General features: G+C 53.5%; 1 protein-coding gene across 22 annotated transcripts in view; it reads left to right on the top strand.

Moving 5' to 3' along the window:
• Positions 1–21,113, top strand: part of HRH2 (histamine receptor H2) — a 49,705-nt gene that overhangs the window by 19,341 nt on the left and 9,251 nt on the right. For 2 of the 22 annotated variants that reach the window (XM_061429970.1, XM_061429965.1), the window contains exons 2-4: positions 4,343–4,628; positions 4,968–7,236; positions 8,510–9,476. In XM_061429970.1, coding sequence (XP_061285954.1) covers positions 6,161–7,236; positions 8,510–9,164 — 1,731 coding nt within the window. In that variant the 5' untranslated portion in view covers positions 4,343–4,628; positions 4,968–6,160 and the 3' untranslated portion in view covers positions 9,165–9,476. Of the gene's footprint in view, positions 1–775; positions 986–3,952; positions 4,629–4,967; positions 19,200–21,113 lie in introns of those variants that run through there. The other 20 variants (XM_061429971.1, XM_061429967.1, XM_061429972.1 and 17 more) reach the window with 17 other exon arrangements.

Here is a 21,113-nt window from a genome sequence, read left to right as displayed (position 1 = left end):
CAGGCACAAAGTGTTTGACATACCTTTGCTCTGCATTTTCACAACCACCAAGTGAAGGAGGACATATCATTACCCCAGTTTTACAGAAGAGAAAACTAAGGCTCAGAGAGGTTGCAGTCATATGCCCAGGGTCACCAAGCTCTTAAATGACAGTTCTGAGATTAAAATCCAGATTCATCCAGTGTCAGAGTCCTTGTCTTTGAGCCCCTGGGTGTCCCTTCACTTGTAGGCATGTCAATTTTTGCACAATAAGGATCAAATGACCTACTGCACAGACTTGCCCACTGGCTCCCCCAGAAGCCATTGTGTGCTCCCCTAGCACACAGTGGTTGCCTGCTGAATATCATTTTCTTTTCCTATTGTAAGTGATCGCTTGGAGAATTGGATTCATCTTCCAGGTTGAGTGAGAAACCCAAAGGAGCTTTAACTAATTCCCCCAAATTGCTAGTTACTCCCCCAGTGGCTTTGCCTGGGGGTTTAGGTACTTAAGCTGCAAAAGGGGAGCTTCATTTCACCTCTTAGTGAAAAGGGAAAGAAAAGTGTTGGACTCAGTTTGATAAAATTTGATGGGAGAAGACCCCAGTCCCCAGACTAGTTAATCTAGATGGCTTCTCTCCTCTGTTGGCAAACAGAACTGTCAGTGGCATCTCTTGCAGGATTTTGTGGGCAGCAGTGAGAGGGGAGTTGGGGCATTAGGCAGACCTGGTGGGCCTTTGGGCTGTACCTCTGCTGGGGGGGTGACCTTCAACACTTCAAGCCCCCGTTTTCTTTGCAGTCACAGGAGAGGATTGAGCAGGGTCATGGTATTCCAGATTCCACCCACCACAGCGCATTCCTAGGGAGACACACTTTGATGAGGAATCACCAAGGACCACATCCAGAGGAGAATTTTCCAAGGGCCCTGGAAACTCAGATTTCTACCCAGTGGAAAGTTAAAGAACCTCTCTCTCCTGTGCACCCCAGAAATCACAAGCCTTTACCAGAGGTAGGTATAAGTGGGAAGCAGAAGTGAGAGAAGATGGAGCAGGTACCTCTGGAAGATTCTGAAAGACTTCCTGGAGGAGGTGACAGAGACAGGTCTTCAGGGAAGAGTGTGAGTTCCCCAGGCATGGAAGGGAAGAAGGGCATTCCAGGCAGTGGGAATAGCATGTGCAAAGGCACAGAGTCATATGGGCCTAAGACTTTTAAAATCAGGAGAAATCAAATGCTACCAGAGCTATATTTCTCCAAGTGTTGTCCAACTAAAGGGCACCGGGCAGGCAGGAGCTAAAGCTAAAGAGAAAAGACAAAACCAGGTCACGCAGAACCTTGCAAGTCACGTCAAAGATCTATCTGTACTTAGAGATGACCGAGGCTGGTCATAGGAGGTGATCAAAGCAGACTTCCCTGTGCAGAGCCCAGCACAGTGGGTTTAATACACATCTGTGAGCTCACTGAGTGCCTTTAACACACTCAGCTGTGGCTGCTCTTGAAGGCTAATTTTTTTCACTTTCACTTCATACTGTTGGCACCTGGCTTTGTTAATATGGCTCAGTGTCTGTCTGGCCACCATGGCCTCCCAGAGGTGCTTGACGTGATGAATCAGACTCTGAGCAGGGCACTGCTTTTTGTTATGGCTGCATGTGCCAGGTGACGACTGTAGATGAAGGTCAGAAACCTCCCAGGGGGCAGTAAGAGGCACAGCATCCCATGAGCAAATTCTTCAGAAAGTGCTTTTCTCAGAGGCTCTTAAGGCCAAAACTGAGATGACATAAGAGGAAGCAGTGTGACATGTACAACGGCAATGCCTGTGGTCAGCCTGCAAGACCGGGACAGGAAGTGGGGGAAGCCGGCTTTAATGAAAATGCCATATCGTTTTCACACTCACTCTGTGTGCCCTGGGCCTCTCCCTTAGACAACAAGAAATGCGTGCTTGCTGGCTGGCTGGCTGGCTGGCTGGCTGGAAGGATGGAAGGACAGATGGATAGGTGGATGGAAGCTGGAGACAGGTGGTCTAGATCCAGGCCCTGCTTGCAGACAGACACTGAGCCATATTAACAAAGCCAGGCACCAACAGTATGAAGTGAAAGTAAAAGTGGTAGTTGCTCAGTTAAGTCCGATTCTTTCAACCCCATGGACTATAGCCCTCCAGGCTCTGTCTGTGGAATTCTCCAAGCAAGAATCCTGGAGTGGGGTGCCATTCCCTTCTCCAAGAGATCTTCCCAACCCAGGGATCGAACTGGGTCTCCTGCATTGCAGGCAGATTCTTTACAATCTGAGCCACTATAACGCAGCACAAAGTACAGGAGAGGGTGCCCCCACCTGCAGGCTTCAGGGAGACAGAGGTACGGGGATCCCCCCACTTTTTGAAAGTTTGCTTTACCTCACTTCTCTTTCATGAAAGACCTACATTAGTACCTATTTTGTACTGGAAGAAATCCAAGGAGGATTTTTGCTTTTAGGAAAAAAAAAAGGTGAAAAGCAAAAATCATGTTCAGGTTTGTTTGGCGGTGAGCTGTTACAGAGGCAACCTGCATGCACGCCCCCCTCAAGTTCCTTCCCTGGGAGCCACATTCAGCATCTCAGTATCAAGCTGTGAACTGTATCTGAGCATCTGTGCTTTATCTTGATTTATTTTGTGCGTCCGTTAGCAAGATGGGTCCTAAGATAACGTCTTCTTCACTTTATATCATGTTGGCTTTTGAAAGGTTTCAAAACAACACCATGCTTTCAGATGGTGAGGGAGGGTGTGGGGACCTGTGTTTGAGCTAGGCCTTGAGAAAGGCATCGTTGACTGAAGACAAGGAAGAACAGGACTCCAAGTGAAGAAGACAGCAAAGGGAAAGTCGGGAGGGAAGAGACTGGGTGCATTTGGGCCAAAGTCAGGGTGCCCGAATGGCAGAGTGAGTGAGGCAACTACAGGACTATCTGCTGAGATCCACTTTGAAGGACAAGTTGAAGTCTGTGCAAGAGCGGGCGTGAAGGTAGCTGGAGGGACAGAAGCTGAGTCTGAATCCAGGCTCTCTGGCCACTTACTAGGGGTGTGACATCACTAGGCCTCTCTGAGCCTTGCTGTCCTCAACTGTTAAATAGCAACAGATTCCCCTCGTGAGCAGTCATTGTGAAGCTGAGATCTTTCATTTAATATGCGTGAAATCACCTTGCCCAGGACTCTGCTGTAGTGCAGATGCTCCATCATGGGTTGAACCATTCCCCTGCTGATAGACACTCAGATCATCTCCCATCATTTGCCACTTGCAAGCCTGCTTAAGCAGACCTCCTTGCTCATGGCTCTTCTCATGATGGTGGTGGTTATTGCCACAGCCTAGGTTCCCAATAGAATGCGTTAGATCTAAGTGATCTAGAAGGGTGTCCACTATATAGTAGAGATTTTGAAAGAAATGAGGAAAGGAAGTATCAGAACAGTGTTCTACATGTGTCTGGTACAGGCAGAGCCTCAGAGAAAGAATGGATGGTCCACGTAACACCAAACAGTCAGCAAAGGTCACCTTCCCAGCGTTAGGGCTTGGGTATGCAATGATCCAAACAGTTGGCTCTTCCTGTATACCTCAGAGCCCTTGGTTTACTGCAATAAGCAATGTCATCGCTTATTGAAAGGAAGGTTCAAGAAAGTGCTTTTTATACTAGCTGTGATGGTAACAACGATAGTGATCATGAAGACAGTGATCCTGGAGTAGTGACCCCAAGGGCCATGATCCTCTAAGGCCATCATTCTGCCCACAAAGCTCCACACGAAAGCTCATGCCTTACAAAGGTCACTGGAAACTTCTGGGAAACAGAAACACAACCGCAGTGGTTGTTCTTTGAAACTCCAGGAACTCCATGAAGAAAGGAACCAGTGCTTTCTTTGTGGTGGTTGTGGCCATGGCCCCAGCACCTCAAACAACAATGGGCACGTTGTAGATTCTACAGGAAATATTTGCTGACAAGAGCAGAGAGGGGGAAGCGACAGAAGGAAGGAGGGAGGGAGGGAAAGAAGAATTAATTTTTAATTATATGAGAGGCCGGTTTATTCAGATTTGAAAGTCTTCAAACATTAACTAAAACATCAGTTCAAAATACTTAAACCTGGCTATTAAGGAAACTCAGAGGAAATTTTGATCAGAAATAGGGGTTCTCAAAAAAAAAAACCCAAACCCCCTTCAAAGTTAATTAAGTGTGACAGTAACAGCCGTACTGTTTGGGCTATTTATATAATGAAAAGTTCTTCTAAAAATAATACTTGGAGGCCCAGCCTGCTAGGCTAGGTGGCTGAGCCAGGTGGAGTGGCAGAAGGTGACCAGGAGCCGTGATCCCCGTGCCGACACAGCGGTTGCAATTAAACGATGCCTCTCTTATTCAGATTGCAAAACCACTCCTGGCCAAGAGCCAGAGAGAGACTTCATCTGTGTCAGATGGCGTTGAGCTCCTCCCTGAGAGGAGGTCCTCTGTCAACTTGATTTTCTCCACACTCCCAGACCCCAGGAGACTGCTGCTGGCTGTTTTCTGGAAAACCAGGATCCGCTTGAAAGAAAGCGTCCAGGAATCAAGCAGGGCCTTAGCTTGTTTTGCATGGATCAGAATCAGAATATCACCACTAAGAAGGAATTTAACCTGATACTTAACCAAAAGAAGCATGGCATGTGCAGGTATTCCATTGGAGTGATGTTTGATGTGGGGCCAGAGGCGGAAAGGAAGAAGGGATGGAGGGAGGAAGGAAGAAACTAGAAACCACCAAAACATCTGTGTTAGAGTGCTGATAAACAAACCATAGCCAGCCACCCCACGGACTGTTACACAGCCGTTTGAAAGACTGAGTGAGGTCTGCACCTGCTGACCTGGAAAGTGAGGTTTAGAGAGATGGCCAGAGCAGGGCTGGGGCTGCAGTTGGCAGACTGGGACAGCGGGCTAGATCTGGTCCTCTCTTTGGTTTTGTGTGTCACGTGAACGAAGAATAGCAACTTTACTTTTTTTTTTTTTTGGCCCAGAAATTGCTTTAAAGAGTTTGAGAAAAATTCAAGAGAAGAAGATGTTGCCACACATGAAAACGATGTGACATTCACATTTCAGTGTCCATAGTAACGTCCAGGATCACTCATCTGCACATTGTCTGTGGAGGTGCCTTCACACGAAACAGAATTAAGTAAATTGCAGCAGAGAGCTTGCCGGATACAAAGCAGAACATGTTCACTAGCTGGCCCTCTCCTGAAAAAGCTGGTTGGCTTCTTGTTTAGAGTATGGTGACGTTTTATAAAGCTAGAGTGTAGAACACTGTTCTCAGCACTTGGCAGAGTCAGTGTATTAACGTTGGCTATTTTTTCATTCATTTTATCATTTATCCATCATAGGCGTAAGGCCCTGGGAACCAGCAGTGACCCAGCAGATGCAGCACCCTTTTCTCAGAGCGTAGAGTCTGTGTCTAGAATCTCTAATATAAAGAGTATAAACGTGAGACCGTCCTACTGCATGTCCTGTGTGACTTGGTGGTCAGCCCCTGGCATCCTGTATCCCTTCCTCCTCTCACAGTGTATCCTGATTGCCCTGGTCCCTTCTAAGGGGAGATGCCGGACTGGCCTCCTGGCGTCTTGAAGTGAGGTCAAGGTCTAGAAGTATTCATTTTGAATTCCCTCAGTCTGGTTTCAACATGCTCAAAACTCCATCTTTGTGTTTCTAGCTCACGCTCTCCAGTGGACCCTCGAGGGCAAGGCAGCCGTGCCGGAGCACCCCCCCCACCCCATCACATGGATGGGGGCAGCTGTCCGTCATGGAGAAGGCTTCAGCCATAGCTCCACATGAAACCTCCCCAATAAAACCAAAGCCACCTCCAGACTCACGCCCAGTGGAGATGTGTTCAGTCCTGGGAGGAAGCTGGCTCTGTTGGAGGTGATTTGAGGACTGCAGTTTGAACCAGGAACCTCGCTTCGAGAACTAGACGTCCCTCATCTTCCTTCCTACTCATGCCCCCCCACCTTCTTGGAGATCATTTTATTTATTCAAGAAAAAACAGCACTAGCTCGGTCCCTGGAGCCTCCCCACATTTGGATACTTCTCTCGGCTCTGGTGGGCAGCCTGAAGCCCAGTGGTGGACATAATTGATCTGCTGGGGAGCTGGAAGAGGAACAACTGCAGGCCCGGGGTGGGGGCGGGGGGGCCACAGGGGAAGGAGCTGTAGGGACCCAGGATGGCGGCCAATGGCACAGCCTCATCCTCTTGTCTGGATCCCACCGCGTTCAAGGTCACCGTCACCGTAGTCCTCATCCTCCTCATCCTCATCACCATCGCCGGCAATGTGGTCGTCTGCCTGGCGGTGGGCTTGAACCGCCGGCTCCGCAGCCTGACCAACTGCTTCATTGTGTCCCTGGCCATTACTGACCTGCTCCTCGGCCTCCTGGTGCTGCCCTTCTCTGCCTTCTACCAGCTGTCCTGCCAGTGGAGCTTTGGCAAGGTCTTCTGCAACATCTATACCAGCCTGGATGTCATGCTCTGCACGGCCTCCATCCTCAACCTCTTCATGATCAGCCTTGACAGGTACTGCGCCGTCACGGACCCCCTGCGCTACCCCGTGCTGGTCACCCCAGTCCGGGTCGCCGTCTCCCTGGTCTTAATCTGGGTCATTTCCATCACCCTGTCCTTCCTGTCCATCCACCTGGAATGGAACAGCAGGCCTGAGAACCACAGTGACAGTCACACCATCCCCAAGTGCAAAGTCCAGGTCAACTTGGTGTACGGTCTGGTAGACGGGCTGGTCACCTTCTACCTGCCGCTGCTCGTCATGTGCATTACGTACTACCGCATCTTCAGGATCGCCCGGGAACAGGCCAGGAGGATTCACAACGTCGGCCCGTGGAGGGCAGCCACGCTCAGGGAGCACAAAGCCACGGTGACGCTGGCTGCCGTCATGGGGGCCTTCATCGTCTGCTGGCTCCCCTACTTCACCGTGTTCGTTTACCGGGGGCTGCGAGGGGACAGCGCTGTCGACAAGACCGTGGAAGACGTGGTCCTGTGGCTGGGCTATGCCAACTCGGCCCTGAACCCCGTGCTGTACGCCGCGCTCAACAGAGACTTCCGCACGGCCTACCAGCAGCTCTTCCGCTGCAGCCCCGCCGGCCAGGACGCGCGCAGGACTTCTCTGGGGTCCAACAGCTCTCAGCTGGTGAGGCATCCGGGCCAGGGACCCAGGTGGCCGGAAGAGAGGCCCCTGAGGCTCCAGGTGTGGAGTGGGACTGAGCTCACGGCCCCCCAGGGAGCCACAGACAGGTAACTCCCCCTGCAGTTTGCGTGCGGGACGGAGCGTGGTGGGGGGGAGGGTCTCCCTCAGGGTAACAGCCGTTCCCCAGGTGCTGCCTCGGATGCTGCGTGCTGGGAAGCCTTCATGAGCACTGTGCAAGCCCTGTGTTGCTCCATCCTCCCGAACGTCCCCTCAGGTAGAACTTTTGACCTCCGTTTTCAAAAGGAGCAAGTCAGATCCCAGACAAGGTTGCCAGGGCCCCTCACAGAGCTGGCATCTGCACAGAGTGCCCCTGACTCAGAACTGGTGGGCCCTCACTTCTAGCTACCTCATCCTTACAATCGGGGGGCCTAAGTGTGCTCAACTCTGCCCACTTAGTTAGTGGTCATAGGTGTTCACTTAAATCCGCCAACAGCCCTCATATAGCCATGCGCTAGTGCTGCGGCCCCGGGGCTTGAATCAGAGACCCCATTCAGCCCAGTCTTGAGCACCTGTTATGCACCAGCTCTTACTTTGTGGGGTGCTCAAGTGGAAGGAGAAAGAGGCTTGGCTGCATCAGGAAGACGCAGCCTTGAAAGCCAGGGTTGGGCATTGTAATTGTAGGTCTTAGGGGAAGATAGAAGGATTAGAAGTTAGGATGGGGGTAACCCAATCACCTCTGTGCTTTGGAGAGAGGACTCTGGTTGTCCCTTCAGACGTGGACCTGAAGAATGAGATGGGGACATTGGTGAAGAGGGATCCGGGGCTGCTCCATAAGAGGGAAGAGAATAGAGCAAAATCTAGGAGGCTAGTAAAAAGTGGGCTTGGAGACCACTGGATGTCTGAGACACAGGGCATGCAAGAGAGAGGAGGCCCCAAGACTCCACCCTCGAGAGGTACCCTGGCTGGAAAGATAAGGTCAGAACGAGGTTGAGATTAAACTCACTTGTGACAAAGCCCCTGAGAGGTATTAAGGGAAAACTCCCCAAAGACTTGAGTGGCTCGAGGAAGCTCACATTTGGAGAGAAGTTTCACAGGTCTTAGCGAGCTCCATCTAGCTGTTGAGGGGAGTGAAGGATGCTGGTAGAATCCCTGACACATACAAATGCTCAGGAAAAGTCACCCTCCTTTCTCTTCCCACAGACCATGCCTTTGCCCCCAGAATGCTGGTCTGTGTGAGTGATCCATCTATCCATCCATCCATCCATCCACCCACCCATCCATCCATTCATTTGCAAACATGTGTCAACTTCCCATCACATGCCAGGAACTGTGCTGGGCAGCAGGGATGCAGAAGTGACGTTTTGGTGTCTGTTTTGACAGACAGGTATGGAAAATCTGCTGCACAGCCTTGTCTCGGCTCTGTGGCTTGAGCACACCTCTGCCCCCTTGGGCCTCAGCGTCCTCCTCTCGTGGAGTATGGGGTTTGTCCTCAAGCAGCCTGCCCTGCTCACCTCCCAGAATCACCCAAAGCACACGGGAGCCAAGGGATGCGAACAAGCTGTGTGAGCCCCCTGGCAGGATACTTGTCTGCTCTCGAGCTCTGAGCACAGGACTCGAGAAAAAAGCTTGGATGACCACTACACACCTACACCCTCTGGGAGCTGGTATTGTTGGGGACAAAATTGCCCAATGGGACTCCTGGGCCTTGCAGCAGCTGGGTGTGGAGTGTCCCCCCCTTCGATGTGGGTCCCAGGCCCTCCCCTGTCCCCTGCTATCCTTCCAGAAAGAGCTTCATTGCTCCTGCATCCAGCCTCCTCCAGGCCTCCCAGCCTCTAGATTCTCCCTGTCCAATCCATCCTCCAAGCTGCCCAAAGACATCTCTCCAAAGTGCAGATCAAGAGGTCTGTCACTGGATGAGATGACCCTGTCCTGCCACACTGCTTCATTCAGGAAAAGCCGTCTTAAGTACAAAGCTAATTTAGTTCACAGAACAAAGGACAAAGCATGGAGTGTACACTCGGGAAAAAGCCGTTGACACGGTTCAGTCTGGTCATCATTCCACTTGCTCTTGAGCTAACCAGTGAGACCCGGGTTAACAGGCTGCCTTTACCCCCAGATCCTCAGGGAGACATCTAGTAAGCACTGCACCAGCAGTGACCAGCCCTCATCCAACACCCGTTAGGTGCCAGTTTTACCTTGGCCGTTATTTCTGTATATTGACCTGTGACAGCGTCTTATCCCCACCCCTCCTAGGTGCTGGGTTGCAAAGGGAGATAAAGCCGGTCCCCCATGCATGCTACCACCCTTGCCACCTGTAACTGTTCACGGTCTGGTTGAGGAACAGATGCCATGGTTCAGCTCTGCGTGTGCTAAGCCTTGAAATCCAGTGTGCAGCACACCCAGAGGAGGCGGTGACAGCCCAGAGAGCCTGGGAGCAGCCCTCCAAGCTGAGCCCTACATGCAGATGGGAGCGACCCTCCAGGCGGTGGTGCCGGGGCCCCGTTAGACTCAGGGCCACAGTTCGTTCTCTGTACCGCCCTGTGAAGTAGATGTTTAGCTTCCACGTTACAGATGGGGGGGGAACAAGACTCGGAGAAGTGACTTGTTCAAGGAACTCCCGCTAGTGACGCAGCCAGAGAGCCAAGATCTGAGCAGAAGCAGAAATAGCAGCCCCGTTACTGATTGTCCTCTAGGTGCCCGGCACGCGGCGGGCAGTGGGTGTCCACCTCCTCTTCTGATTGTCAGCACCACCCTGGCCGCCAAGGCCAACGGAGAGGCCAGGCCTGCCTGGGTCACATGTAGTAGCCGCGGAACAGAGGGGTCCGGCGGAGGAGGTGGTGAGCCAGCTGGAGGGCCTGGTCTATGGCTGTGGCGGTGGGAGTTCAGGAAGCCAGGGACAGCCAGAGGTTGCGTTTCCAGTGGAGGCTGCCAGGGTGATCGGGGACTTGTGTGACCCTTCGTAAGGTTGGCTCCCAGCTTCCTTAATGACCGATAGTATATCCTTTCTGCTCCCCATTTGGGTGCAAAACCCAGCGTTGACCTGGCAGAGAACCCTTATCACTGCCAAAGGGCTGGGTGCCCTTGATTGGTGGTGGTGGAGGTTGGGATGGGAACGGGGCAGGGGCATGGCACAGTCAGCCAAGGGGACACTCCAGGAGCGAGTGGCTGAGCTGGATGGTCCTCCCCTCCCTGAGGCTGACCTGAAGCCTCCTCCCCAGCAGGATGCTCTGTCTGCCCTTTCCTGACCCCAGGTGGCCGCCTTCAGCTCGCCCCTCATCACCTCGCCCCATCTTTGACCCCAGGTCCCCAGCCTCATCCCCTCTGCTCCACTGACCCTGCTCAGTAAACTCCACTGCTTTTACTGGAAACAGGCCTGGGTTAGCTCCCAAGGTAGGGCTGCTGTAACAAATGACCGTGAACTTGGTGACTGGAAGCAACACAGATTTCTTCTCTGCTAGTTCAGGAGACCAGGAGACTGAGACCAAGGTGCGCGTAGGGCAAGTTTCTTCCGGAGGCTTCGGGGGAGAACCCCTCTCCTTGCCTTTTCTGGCTTCTGGGGGCCGTTGAGCTCCTTGGCTTGTGGCCCCTTCTTCATATCACTCTGACCTCTTGCCTCCGTGGCCACATCTCCTTCTCCTGTTCTCCGTCTGCCTCCTTCCTTTAATAAAAGAACTTGTGATTACATTTAGGGCCCACTGCAGTAACCCAAGATAACTTCCCCATCCTAATGTCCTTAACTTAATCACATATACAGTCTTTTTTGCCACATAATGTTCTCAAGTTCCACCGTGAGGATGTAGACCTCTGGGGGCCCATGTGGAGCTGTCAGAAGCCCCAGCTCCCTGACTTAGCATGAAGATTAGAGGCCCTTCATGGTTTACCCCTGTCCACCTCCTGACCCCATCCCCTGGCCCACAGCCACCCTCCAGCCCCTTCTGCCCTCACCAGAACAAACCATTCTATGAGTTCATTCACATGCACTAACTGAGAATTTGCTACATGCCAGCACTGTTTGACGGTGTCACATTGAGCCAGGAAGAGGCCCTTGTCCCAGGGGGATGTTATTCTAGGGCAGTGGTTCTCTGAATGTGGGCCCTTGGCCAGGAGCAGTGTAGCTGACATTGGCCACACTGCCTCATCTGTGCGGAGCTAGGATTCCAGCCCAAACCCATCTGACCCCAAAGCCAGGCTCTTTTCATGATGAAACGCTGAATGGACTTGAGTTCAGCCCAGACTCGGTGCTAGTCCTACAGATAGCAGGTGGGAAAACTAAGGCCCAGGGATGCAAGCAACTTGAGGCCCAGAGCAACTTAGGGGAGGGGCTAGAAGGAGACCCTGTTTCTCTGAATCCCTGCCTAGGGCTCTTGAGTCCTTCCCCATACACTCAGCCGCCCTATGCTATCTCCCGAGGCGGGGAGATAAGTTTTCTGAGCATCAGAGTATCTGCATCTCTCTAGAGACGGGGTCTTCCACCTCCTTGCAGGGTCCCTGTGCCCACTGCCCTCCCCGCCGAGGCCCAGAGGTGGGAGTCAGAACTCAGGGAGGAGAAGAGGCGCGGAGGGAGGCAGGGAGCCACAGTTGCCTCCTGCAGCCAGCCCGCTCCCCTCACAGGCCTCTGCCTCCCATCCACCCTCCTTCCTTCTGCTGCTGGCGAGAACGTTTCCTCAGACAGGATGACCTTCGGCTCTGCCCCTGGGTGCTCTTGGAAGCGACCCCGAGTTCTCATCCTGACCCAGGAGGCCCTGCCCTCCAGCTCTCCCCGCTCCTTGCCTCCTCCTCTGCAGCCCTCAGTTCTGTCCCCAGGCCATGCCTCCCCCCAGCCCAGGACAGCTTCTCACTGCCCCTGGCACAACCTATCTGCTCCCCTAGACCATAAGCCCGCTGAGGGCAGGCCCACATCTGTGTCTGTTCCTGCCTAACACCTAGCACTGGGCCTGGCACAGTCTGCTCAGTAGTGTTTGTTGAATGAATCAGTGAATGAGTGAATGCATAAATGTCTTGTCCCAGGTCCATAGGAGCCCAGAGAGGTGACTAACACCACCCCTGCTTAAGAGATCAGGGAACCCAGTCTCAGAGGGAAGTTCCTGGAACCTAGTGGAAGCTCAGAAATTCCTGGTTCCTTTTTCTAACTCTGACGTCACTAAAGGGCTTGCCTCCAACTAGCAGCATCAGCAACAGGTCTGACTGGGGGATCCACAGCCTGCTGTGAATCACAGAGTCACCCCACACGCCCCCCAGGCGTGGTGAAAGGATCCGGGAATTGGGGTGGGAATCCAGAGTTCAGACAACCTGGATGTGGTCCATTGCGTCTCCATGCTGCCATGACCCAGTTTGACCTGAGGTTGGGAGCCGGGGGAGGGCGGAGCTGGCTTTATCTTCTGCTCCAAGTCCAGTCTGGTCTGGCAGAGGACGCTGGGATCCCCTTAGCAGTAAAAAGTTTGCATGATTGATGTATACATGCTTCTTCTTAAGAAGGAGCTTTGCTCAGAAAGGAAGCATTGCATAATTTACCCCAAACTTGTCCACTCATATCATTTGGGTTCTGAAATTGACTAACCTTTGACACGTTGATTCCAGTATTTCCTTAGGGGCACAGGCGCCCAGAGCAGCTGGTATCCTGCACCCCGCTCCCTATCCCTTCCCAACCCCCATCCTGCCATACCAAGGGGCCTCCCTGCCCCCTGCACTGGAGCCCTGATGTCAGCTGCCTTGTCACCCCACCCTCTGCGCCTGACGGTCACACCGCAAGGCTACTGGGGTGTCTTCCTGCCTCGGGGTGGAACTTAGGGAACCTGATAGGAGCCCTGGTCTTCCCCTAGTTAGGGGTTGGGTGATGTGAGACAAGTCACAGACAGTCTGAGCTGCAGTTTCCTTACCTGTAAAACGATAACTGTTATCAGACCTACTCTGCAGAACTGTGAGAGAGAGTAAAATGGAATCAAGGATACCAGCGTTTAGCACAGTTCCTGGCATGTGGCAGGTGCTTTAACAGACACGAGTTTTCCTTTTTTGCCATCCATCGCTTTTCCTTTCTTCTCATTTCGTCTCTTTTCTGTCATTTTCTAGCTTTCTTTTATATTGCACTTTTGTTGAGATAAACTTCACATACTGTAGGATTCACTCATTTCAAGCACACTTCACTGGCTTTGAGTCTATTCACCGAGATATGCCGCCATCGCCACAGGCAATTTTAGCACATTTTCATGACCCCAGAGAAACCCTGTAGTCTTTAGCCATCAACCTCCCAGTCCCAGCGTTTCCCACCCAACCACAAATGCATTTCCTGTCTCCATGGACGTGCCTGTTCTGGGCATTTCAGATGATCTATGGTCTTCCGTGCCTGGCTGCCTCACTTAGCGTGTGCTGTTGAGGTGCTTTCTGCATTTTCTGTCTTTTCTTATTTCCTTTCCTTTTCCCATTCTTCTCTGTGTTGTCTTTCCCTCCAATTCCCCACTCCCTCTGTGTCCAAGGTCCCATCTCTCTTTCACCGAGTGCTCGGGCTTCCTGGCCGCTCCGGGTCGTTCACAGCCCTGGGTGTGGGGGTCCAGCTGTGAGGCTACCTCCTGGACCGCGTGAAGGCCTTTGTCCCCTCTCCTGCCTGGGTGAGCTGGGAAGGTCCTACTCAGGCCTGGGGGGATCTGTCCTGCTGCACAGCGGAGCACACAGGCTACACCAAGGCATTAATCCTTTTCATCTTCTGTCTCTTCAGAGAGTTTGGGGAGTGAGACCCCCTCCCAGCCCTGGAGTCAGGGGAAGGAGAGCAGAGGGAAAGGAGGTGGGAAGCCTTTTACAGCCTCACAAGTCAAGGAGAATAAACCGTGGCCCCCCAGGAGTCACTTGAAAGGTAGAGAACCGCTCATTTCCCGCCCTCTGGGGACAGCGCCTTTGAAGCAGGCTGGAGGCCCCAGCGGTGCCTGGCTACCCTCCCTCCCTCCTGCTGGCTTGGCACAGACCCTGGCGCCTGCCCTTTCCTGACCCTCCCTTCTGGCTCCTTCTGTCGCAGGTCTGACAGGACTGCTATGGGGCTTCCTTCTCGGGGGCTGCAACGCGGAGGGAGGGGGAACCGTGCCATTGGGCCCACCGCTAGCAGCTTTGCACCGACAAGGAAAGGGTGAACAAATTAGGAGAAGGCCTTTTCTCCAGGGCACCCAGCTTGAAAGTACATGGCTTGGCGAGCAGAAGGAGGTCTGGATTTCAGCCCTGATACCCTCGTGCAGAGAACAGAGTCACAGAGAGGTCCTGCACGCCTTCCAGACCCCTGGGAAAAGGCAGGGTGGAGGGCAAGGCTCAGCAAGCCTCTTCTTCAAAGGGCAGACAGGATAAGTAAGTTAGCTTTCCGGTGCCTGTGTTCTGTGGTAACCACTGCTCAACCCTGCTGGCATAGCAGGAAAGCAGCCCCTGACAATACAGAAATGAACGGTGCTGGCTGCCTTCCAATAAAACTTTATTTATGGGCGCCAAAATAGGAATTTCGTATCATTTTCACTAGTCACAAAATATAAGTCTTCTATTCACTTCTGTCAACCATTTCAGGCTAGTGTCTGCCAACCCCTGCATACTGTGCTATTTAGTACCTCAGTCATGTCCGACTCTTTGCAACCCCATGGACTGCAGCTCGCCAGGCTCCTCTGTCCATGGGGATTCTCCAGGGAAGAATACTGGAGTGGGTTGCCATGCCCTCCTCCAGGGGATCTTCCCAACCCAGGGATTGAACCCAGGTCTCCCACATTACAGGTGGATTCTTTATCATCTGAGCCACCAGGGAAGCCCAGGAATACTGGAGTGGGTAGCCTGTCCCTTCTCTGGGGGATCTTCCTGACCCCTGAATAGACCCAGGGTCTCCTACATTGCAGGCAGATTCTGTACCAGCTGAGCTACCAGGGAAGCCCGCCAATCCCTGAGGTGAGGGAAAGGAAAGGGTGCTAGCATTTACTGGCTTTGTGTCTTTGGGCAGGTGGCTTGCCCTCTCTGAGCCTCAACTTGCTCATCTGCAAAATGGGGATTAAGATACCTCCCTGTGAGGATTCTGATGAGGCTCAGCATCAGTTGATGCAAAGTGCCCGGCACAGGGTAGATGCTTGTAAATGCTGGTTTTTCTTTCTTGCTCGCTCTTTCTCCCTTCCTCCTCTCCCTCCTTCCCCCTCTCCTCCCTTCCCTCCTATGGCCCCCCTGTAAATGAGCAGCTGCAAAGTCCAAGACAGGCTCCGTGGACTTGTATCTCAGCTGCGCCACTGACGCACTCAATTTGGACCCTGATCCTGAGCCTCGTGTCCCTTCTCTGAAAATGGGGGGCTTGGATCCATCTCAAGGGACCATTCCAACACTAATTATATATAAATGCTTAACAAGAGAGAGAAATTATGCCAAACCCCCAATATTGTTTATGTCAAGAATCTTCTGGCAAGGGCGGGGAGGAAGCTGTTTTTCATACTAATGAATTGGTCTGAGGATGAAGAGGCAAATTCAGTAAAACGTGTCTTTGTTGCAGCCTGAGCTTTGCGGGCAGGGGCATGCGCAGGTAGGGGTGAAGATGGGGTGTGGACAGGGCTGCCGGGAGGGCCTCAGCCTGGCAGACAGGGGGCCTGGCTTTCTCACTGCCTCTGGCATGGACAGCTGTGTGAGAAGATTGCACCCCTCTCTGGGCCTCGGTGTGCTCATCTGCAAAAGAGGGCTATAGCTCCTAGCAGCTGTCCCTGCTCCTGACAAGACAGCAGTGGGTCACAGGCAATGCTGTGTTCCTTAAACCCACAGCAGCTGTTTGTGGCAGCGTCAGGGGACTGGGGCAGGGTGTGCCTGAGACCCGCTAGGCATTTTAGGGAGTCCAGAGTCCCCGAGGCTCCCCTGGGATGTGAGGGCCTTTCCTTTCCTGCCCGTTTTTGTGCAGAAAGATGGGGGTGGGGGTTGTCCTAGCTCCCCAAACTGGCAGGTGGCTCTGCTTGCCTACATCTGCTAGTGTGGAAGGCTGCAGCTTGCGGTGGGGACTGCAGGCGCTGGGACTCGTGAGCGGGCGGGTGAGACCCGGGCCTTCCTCATTCCGGGATGGGGCGTGCCATTGTCCTCTGGAGGTGGGCACTCTGCGTGGGCAGCAGTTTCAAGAAACCAGCACCCAGAGGTTTCAAGGAACTTCCCCTTTCCACATTGACTTGGGAGACACAGAATATTTATAAATACTTCATCATCATTGAAATGGAACACAAAAATTAAAAGTCAGAGAGAAACCCCGTCATGGGGCCATCTTCCACAAGCCCTGAAGTCACGCTCTGTACTCCCTTTCTGTCTCTGTGAGCAGATGTGGTCCTAGGGTCACAGCGACAAGAGGATCCATGCATGGAGTTCTCTAAGAGAGGTCTGTCTCAGGGGCTGCTGAGTCTTCCTGATTCACTCATTCACTTGCCCTTTAGAGCCCCTGCCCTATACGGTGGGGGGGTGGTTAGAGGGGGTGCAACTAATGGAGCTGTCAGAAGAGCTGTCGGGGTGCAAACATGTGGGGTTAAGTGCTGGGACCTGGCGGGTGGGGGCCAAGAGGGCCCTGAGGGCCCAGCAATTGGACAAAGCCTCCTGGAAGGGGTGATGGCTCAGCGGGCTCCTGAAGGACAGGCAGGAATTTTCTAAGCTGAAGGGCGGAGGTTGGAGGTGCCATTCTAGGCAATAGAGGCTGGAAGTCGGGGAGGAGAGGAGAGAGGGACTGAGATTCACAGGGTCTGGGAAGCCAACCAACGCGCTTGAATAGAAAAGGTACTTCCTTTTCTAAAATTTGCCCCCATTTGAAAAGCAGGACTGATCACCCCAGCCCCTCTCTCCTTTCCAGGGCTGGAAGAAAGACCAAGGGCATTAATGTCTGGCCTAGGACAGAAGCTTAGAGCACAGTGCTGAGGTGTAAGACTGTTTCATTCTGCTCTGTGTGCGCATAGGCCACCACTTAACAGATGGTGGGGAAACGTACATTTTCCAGGTCAGGGGATCTCAGTCACTTCCAGTTGTAACCATGGTGACTTTGGAAGTGGAACCCCACCAACGCAAGAGTCCCTTCCCTGCCCGCTCCTTCCCTGCAGGGTAAGCTAAGCTCCCCAGGGCTGTCTGGCCCCACAGTGTCCGTCTTCATCTGTGGCGCCCATGCCATGCCTGCTCCAGGCCCCCTGGCATTGCTGAGGACCAGCCATATCCTCCCACGGGCCTTGGCCTCTACTGCAGGCTCCCACACCACCCGGCAGGAAGGCCCCAAGGCCGAACCACACACTGAGACTCACTGTAGGTCTTGGGGGGGGTTAGGGGCTTTCTGCACCCCCTTGGGAGCAGAGGAACTGGGGTGCAGAGCTCCATGAAGCCTCCTCTCTGCCATGTCTGCAGGGGACCCACCCCCCCTCACCTCACCCCCAATGAGCATTCTGACCCCAAAGGAGGGGCTGGGGGCAGGGCCCACTCTAGCAGGGAACTGACGCCCAGCCTCCTCTCTGGGTCGGGGGAGCCGCTCTTAACAAGGCTCCTGAAGGCTGGATGCCCTCCGACCCTCCCACATGAGTCTGTTTCCCTTCTGGATCGTAGCCTAAATGGCGAGACGACCAGCCCAGGTGAGAACCCAAGCAAGCCCAATGCATTTCCAAACAGCGTCCCCCCTGCCCTGCCAGAGACACAGCGCCCAGACGCCAGTGCGTCTCCAAACAGCGTCCCCCCTGCCCTGCCAGAGACACAGCGCCCAGACGCCAGTGCGTCTCCAAACAGTGTCCCTCCGCCCTGCCAGAGACACAGCGCCCAGCTGACACACCGGCCTGCAACAGGCTGCCGGTGGTGGTGACCAGTACCCCCGCTGCCCTGCCAGGGGCTGAACCTGGTAGCGCCTGACTGCTTGGGAGCTGGTTGACCTCAGGCAGGCTACCTCTCCGTTTCGTCAAGTGTCAAATGGGCACGGGGCAGGTGCCCACTTCAAATGGGAGTTGCAGGGGTTCGCAGAGAGAACAGACCCACAGGCCCTGAGAAGAGAGTCACCCACGGCCGTTCCGGTGGGGGAGGGGTTGCCCACGGAGCCTGAGACAGGCTGAAATGTTCCCCTGTGTTTGCATTTTGCCCTTGTCTAGGCATTATTTTTGCTATTATAAGCAACCCTGTGATGAACATCTCCATGCAAAAAACATTTTGTTTGTTTCAGATTATTTCCCTAGAAACTGAATTTCTGGAACAGGAATTACTGGTGAAAGGGGAGGGATGTTTTCGGCCTTGTTACACTTTACTTGTTTTCTAGCTTGGCTGTGCTGTGCGGGGGAGGGGGTCGCTGTCAGCCACTTCTGACCATGCAGCGGGGAGGGCCCTGGAGCCACTGTGAGGGGTGCTGACGAGGACAGAGGACAAGGAGGAGAGGGCTCTGCCATTTAGGCTGGACAGGGGCGAGAGAACAGGGGAGCAGAATGGGCTGAGGAGGAGCCATCAGGGTGCCCACATCCAGGGCTTGAGCCCTTCAGAGACTAGAGAATGTACAGCGTGTGAGTTGAAAGTTACGTTTTATTCCGGCAAAATGAAGACTGTAGCTGGCAGAACAGCATTTCAGACAGCTCTGAGAAGCTTCTCCAAAGAGACAGAGGGGAAGGTCAGTATCTATGTGATTTTGGTGAAGGGAGTTTACATGCAGTCAAGCACATATTTCTTTTTGCAGAAGGTTTCTGCTAGTCACGAGGAGCACTCGTCGCCATGAAGGATTTCAGGGCTTTCTAGATGTGAGGAGATGCAAGAATTAGGCTCGTAGAATCGTAGAATCAGCTCCTGAAAGGATCTATCTGAGGACCAGTTCTGCCAGTTTTTCCCAGGGCAGAGTGCCTCATTGGCGCTCTCCACCCTGAACTCCTTCAGGGGCTGTTGAAAGTCAGCAGCTGCGGCTGCCCATGTTTTAATCCTTGTAGGAGGTTCATGGCAAGTGCTGATTTGTAGTTGACAGGAGCAGATAAATCTCAAATCTAAAGGACTGACATGACGGTGCCAGGAGCCAAGCCTGGGATATAGTGCCCGACTGGCCTGGAGCAAATGGCAGCCTCTCTGGGCCTCAGTTTCACATCTGTGAAATGGGTGTGACCCTTCGCCTGCCTCCCAGCAAGGGGGTGGTGGGGGAGGGTGGGTGGGATGGGAATGGAATGAATGATAGGAAATGACTTTGAGAGTTGCCTCGGGTACCGTGGGTTCTTTGTCCATGGCATCCACTGGCGTGAGTGGGGGGAAGGTGGGGGGAGGTTACTTCAGTTTTTAAAAGAAATGCCAGTTTCAGGCTGAGGATTGAGCAAGCAGGGAAGTCTCACATGGAGGTTACTGGAGGGTTGGAGCACCTGGACCAGGTGAACACCAGCTCCCCCCAGGACTGGGAGATCTGAGCAGGGCCCATTGGCCAGGGAGGAGCCAGGGCAGGGAACTCCAGCGGGCGGCCAAGCAGTGCTCTCTTGAGCCACCTCCACTTACTTGCTGTGCGAGTGACTGAAGGGTTTTGGGAACTCTCTCCACTGCTGGAGATAAGAGTGTCATAGTGTCATAGTATCAAACATGTCACATGGATGCTATGAGAGTTCAGTGTTAAGGCTGACCTGTGATCACTCCCATCCTTTCTTATTCTGCCACCTCACTTATCAGCGGAGGCAGAGGAAGGGTTGAGCGGAAGTAGGGCTTGCCACGCCTTTACATGTCCTCGAAGCAGCAAACCCAGTGTGCTGTGTGACATGCCCAGCGCTCCTTACCAGCTCTGTGACCTCACGTGAGTTTCCTAACCTCTCTGTGCCTTTGTTTCCCCCTCCATCACATAGAGGTGGATGTGTGAATTAAACTGAGCCACTATTGACAAAATGCTCAGAGCCGGGCCTAGCTGTCACCCGGCTGCTCTCAGGGCCCAGAGCACAGGCTTCAGACCTCGCCACTGTGGCACAGAGCCCTGTTCCTCCACCCACTGGCTGTGTGACCTTGGTTAGGTTGATTGCTTAACCCTACAAAAAGCCAGTCCCCTCCTCTGTAAAGATGTGGGTTGTGGGGCCCCCGTGGCACGCCAGACTGACAGTAAGCACTCAGTGTGACTGTTGGCTGAGGGCCTTAAAGAGGACCCCACAGAAACCAGCGGAGCCCAGCCCCGGAGCCACGGCTCCCCCAGTGCAGGTGCATGCTCCATACCAGAGGTGCGCACTCCCCCACCACCCCCTGGGGCTCCTACACCCACAGGCAGGTACAGTCACACTAACCCATGCAGTCAGCAACTCCTGGAGACCAGCCAGGCCACACTACAGCTGAGACCATACCTTGGTCAGTTCAAAACACTCTCCAGGCAGAAAGCCTTCAGCAGTGCTCAGGTGCCTGTCAGCTCCAGCAAGGCCAAGCTGTTCTGGCCCCTGAAAACCTTCACTCCCCTCCACTGCAACTTCAGCTGACCTAGACCATTCCAAGTTCTCAGAGTACGACGCACGGCTTGTGCTGCCTCCCTGGGCCTTGAAAAACTACCCACCTTTCCAACACACCTGTTCAATTTCCACTCATTGCCCCAGACCCGATTCCAATGACACCTGCTCCACAACACCTCCCCGGATCCCCAGGGCCAGAAATGGCTGCTGTTCCAGACCGCCTGCCCACGCACACTTACTCACACTCTGATGCATACACTGCCATGCACACTCAGGCACTGGCATACATGCTCTTGGGTGCACACATGTGTATGTTCACACACACATACCCACTCACATCCTTGAGCACCTCGAGACCAGTGACCTTGCCCTGACCATCTCCGCATCTCTCATATTAGCTCTCCATCATATTGACTTGGTCTGGAAGGGATCAGAGTTGGGAGTCCACACCTGTTGGTTCACATTTGAGCTTTGCTCCTGAGTAATCTGGGGGCATCACTTACTCGCCTGGAGCCCCAGTTTCCTAGTCTGTGAAACAGGACACCTGCACTTACCTTGGAGTGGCACTAACTAGAAAAAGGATGCCAAGCACCCCGATCAGGACCTAGCACAGGCACACTCAGTAAAGG

Source organism: Bos javanicus, chromosome 10, assembly GCF_032452875.1.
Source record: "Bos javanicus breed banteng chromosome 10, ARS-OSU_banteng_1.0, whole genome shotgun sequence".
Taxonomy (NCBI): Eukaryota; Metazoa; Chordata; class Mammalia; order Artiodactyla; family Bovidae; genus Bos; species Bos javanicus.
Note: the sequence above shows the minus strand (reverse complement) of the source record. Positions and strands in the feature narration are given on the sequence as shown.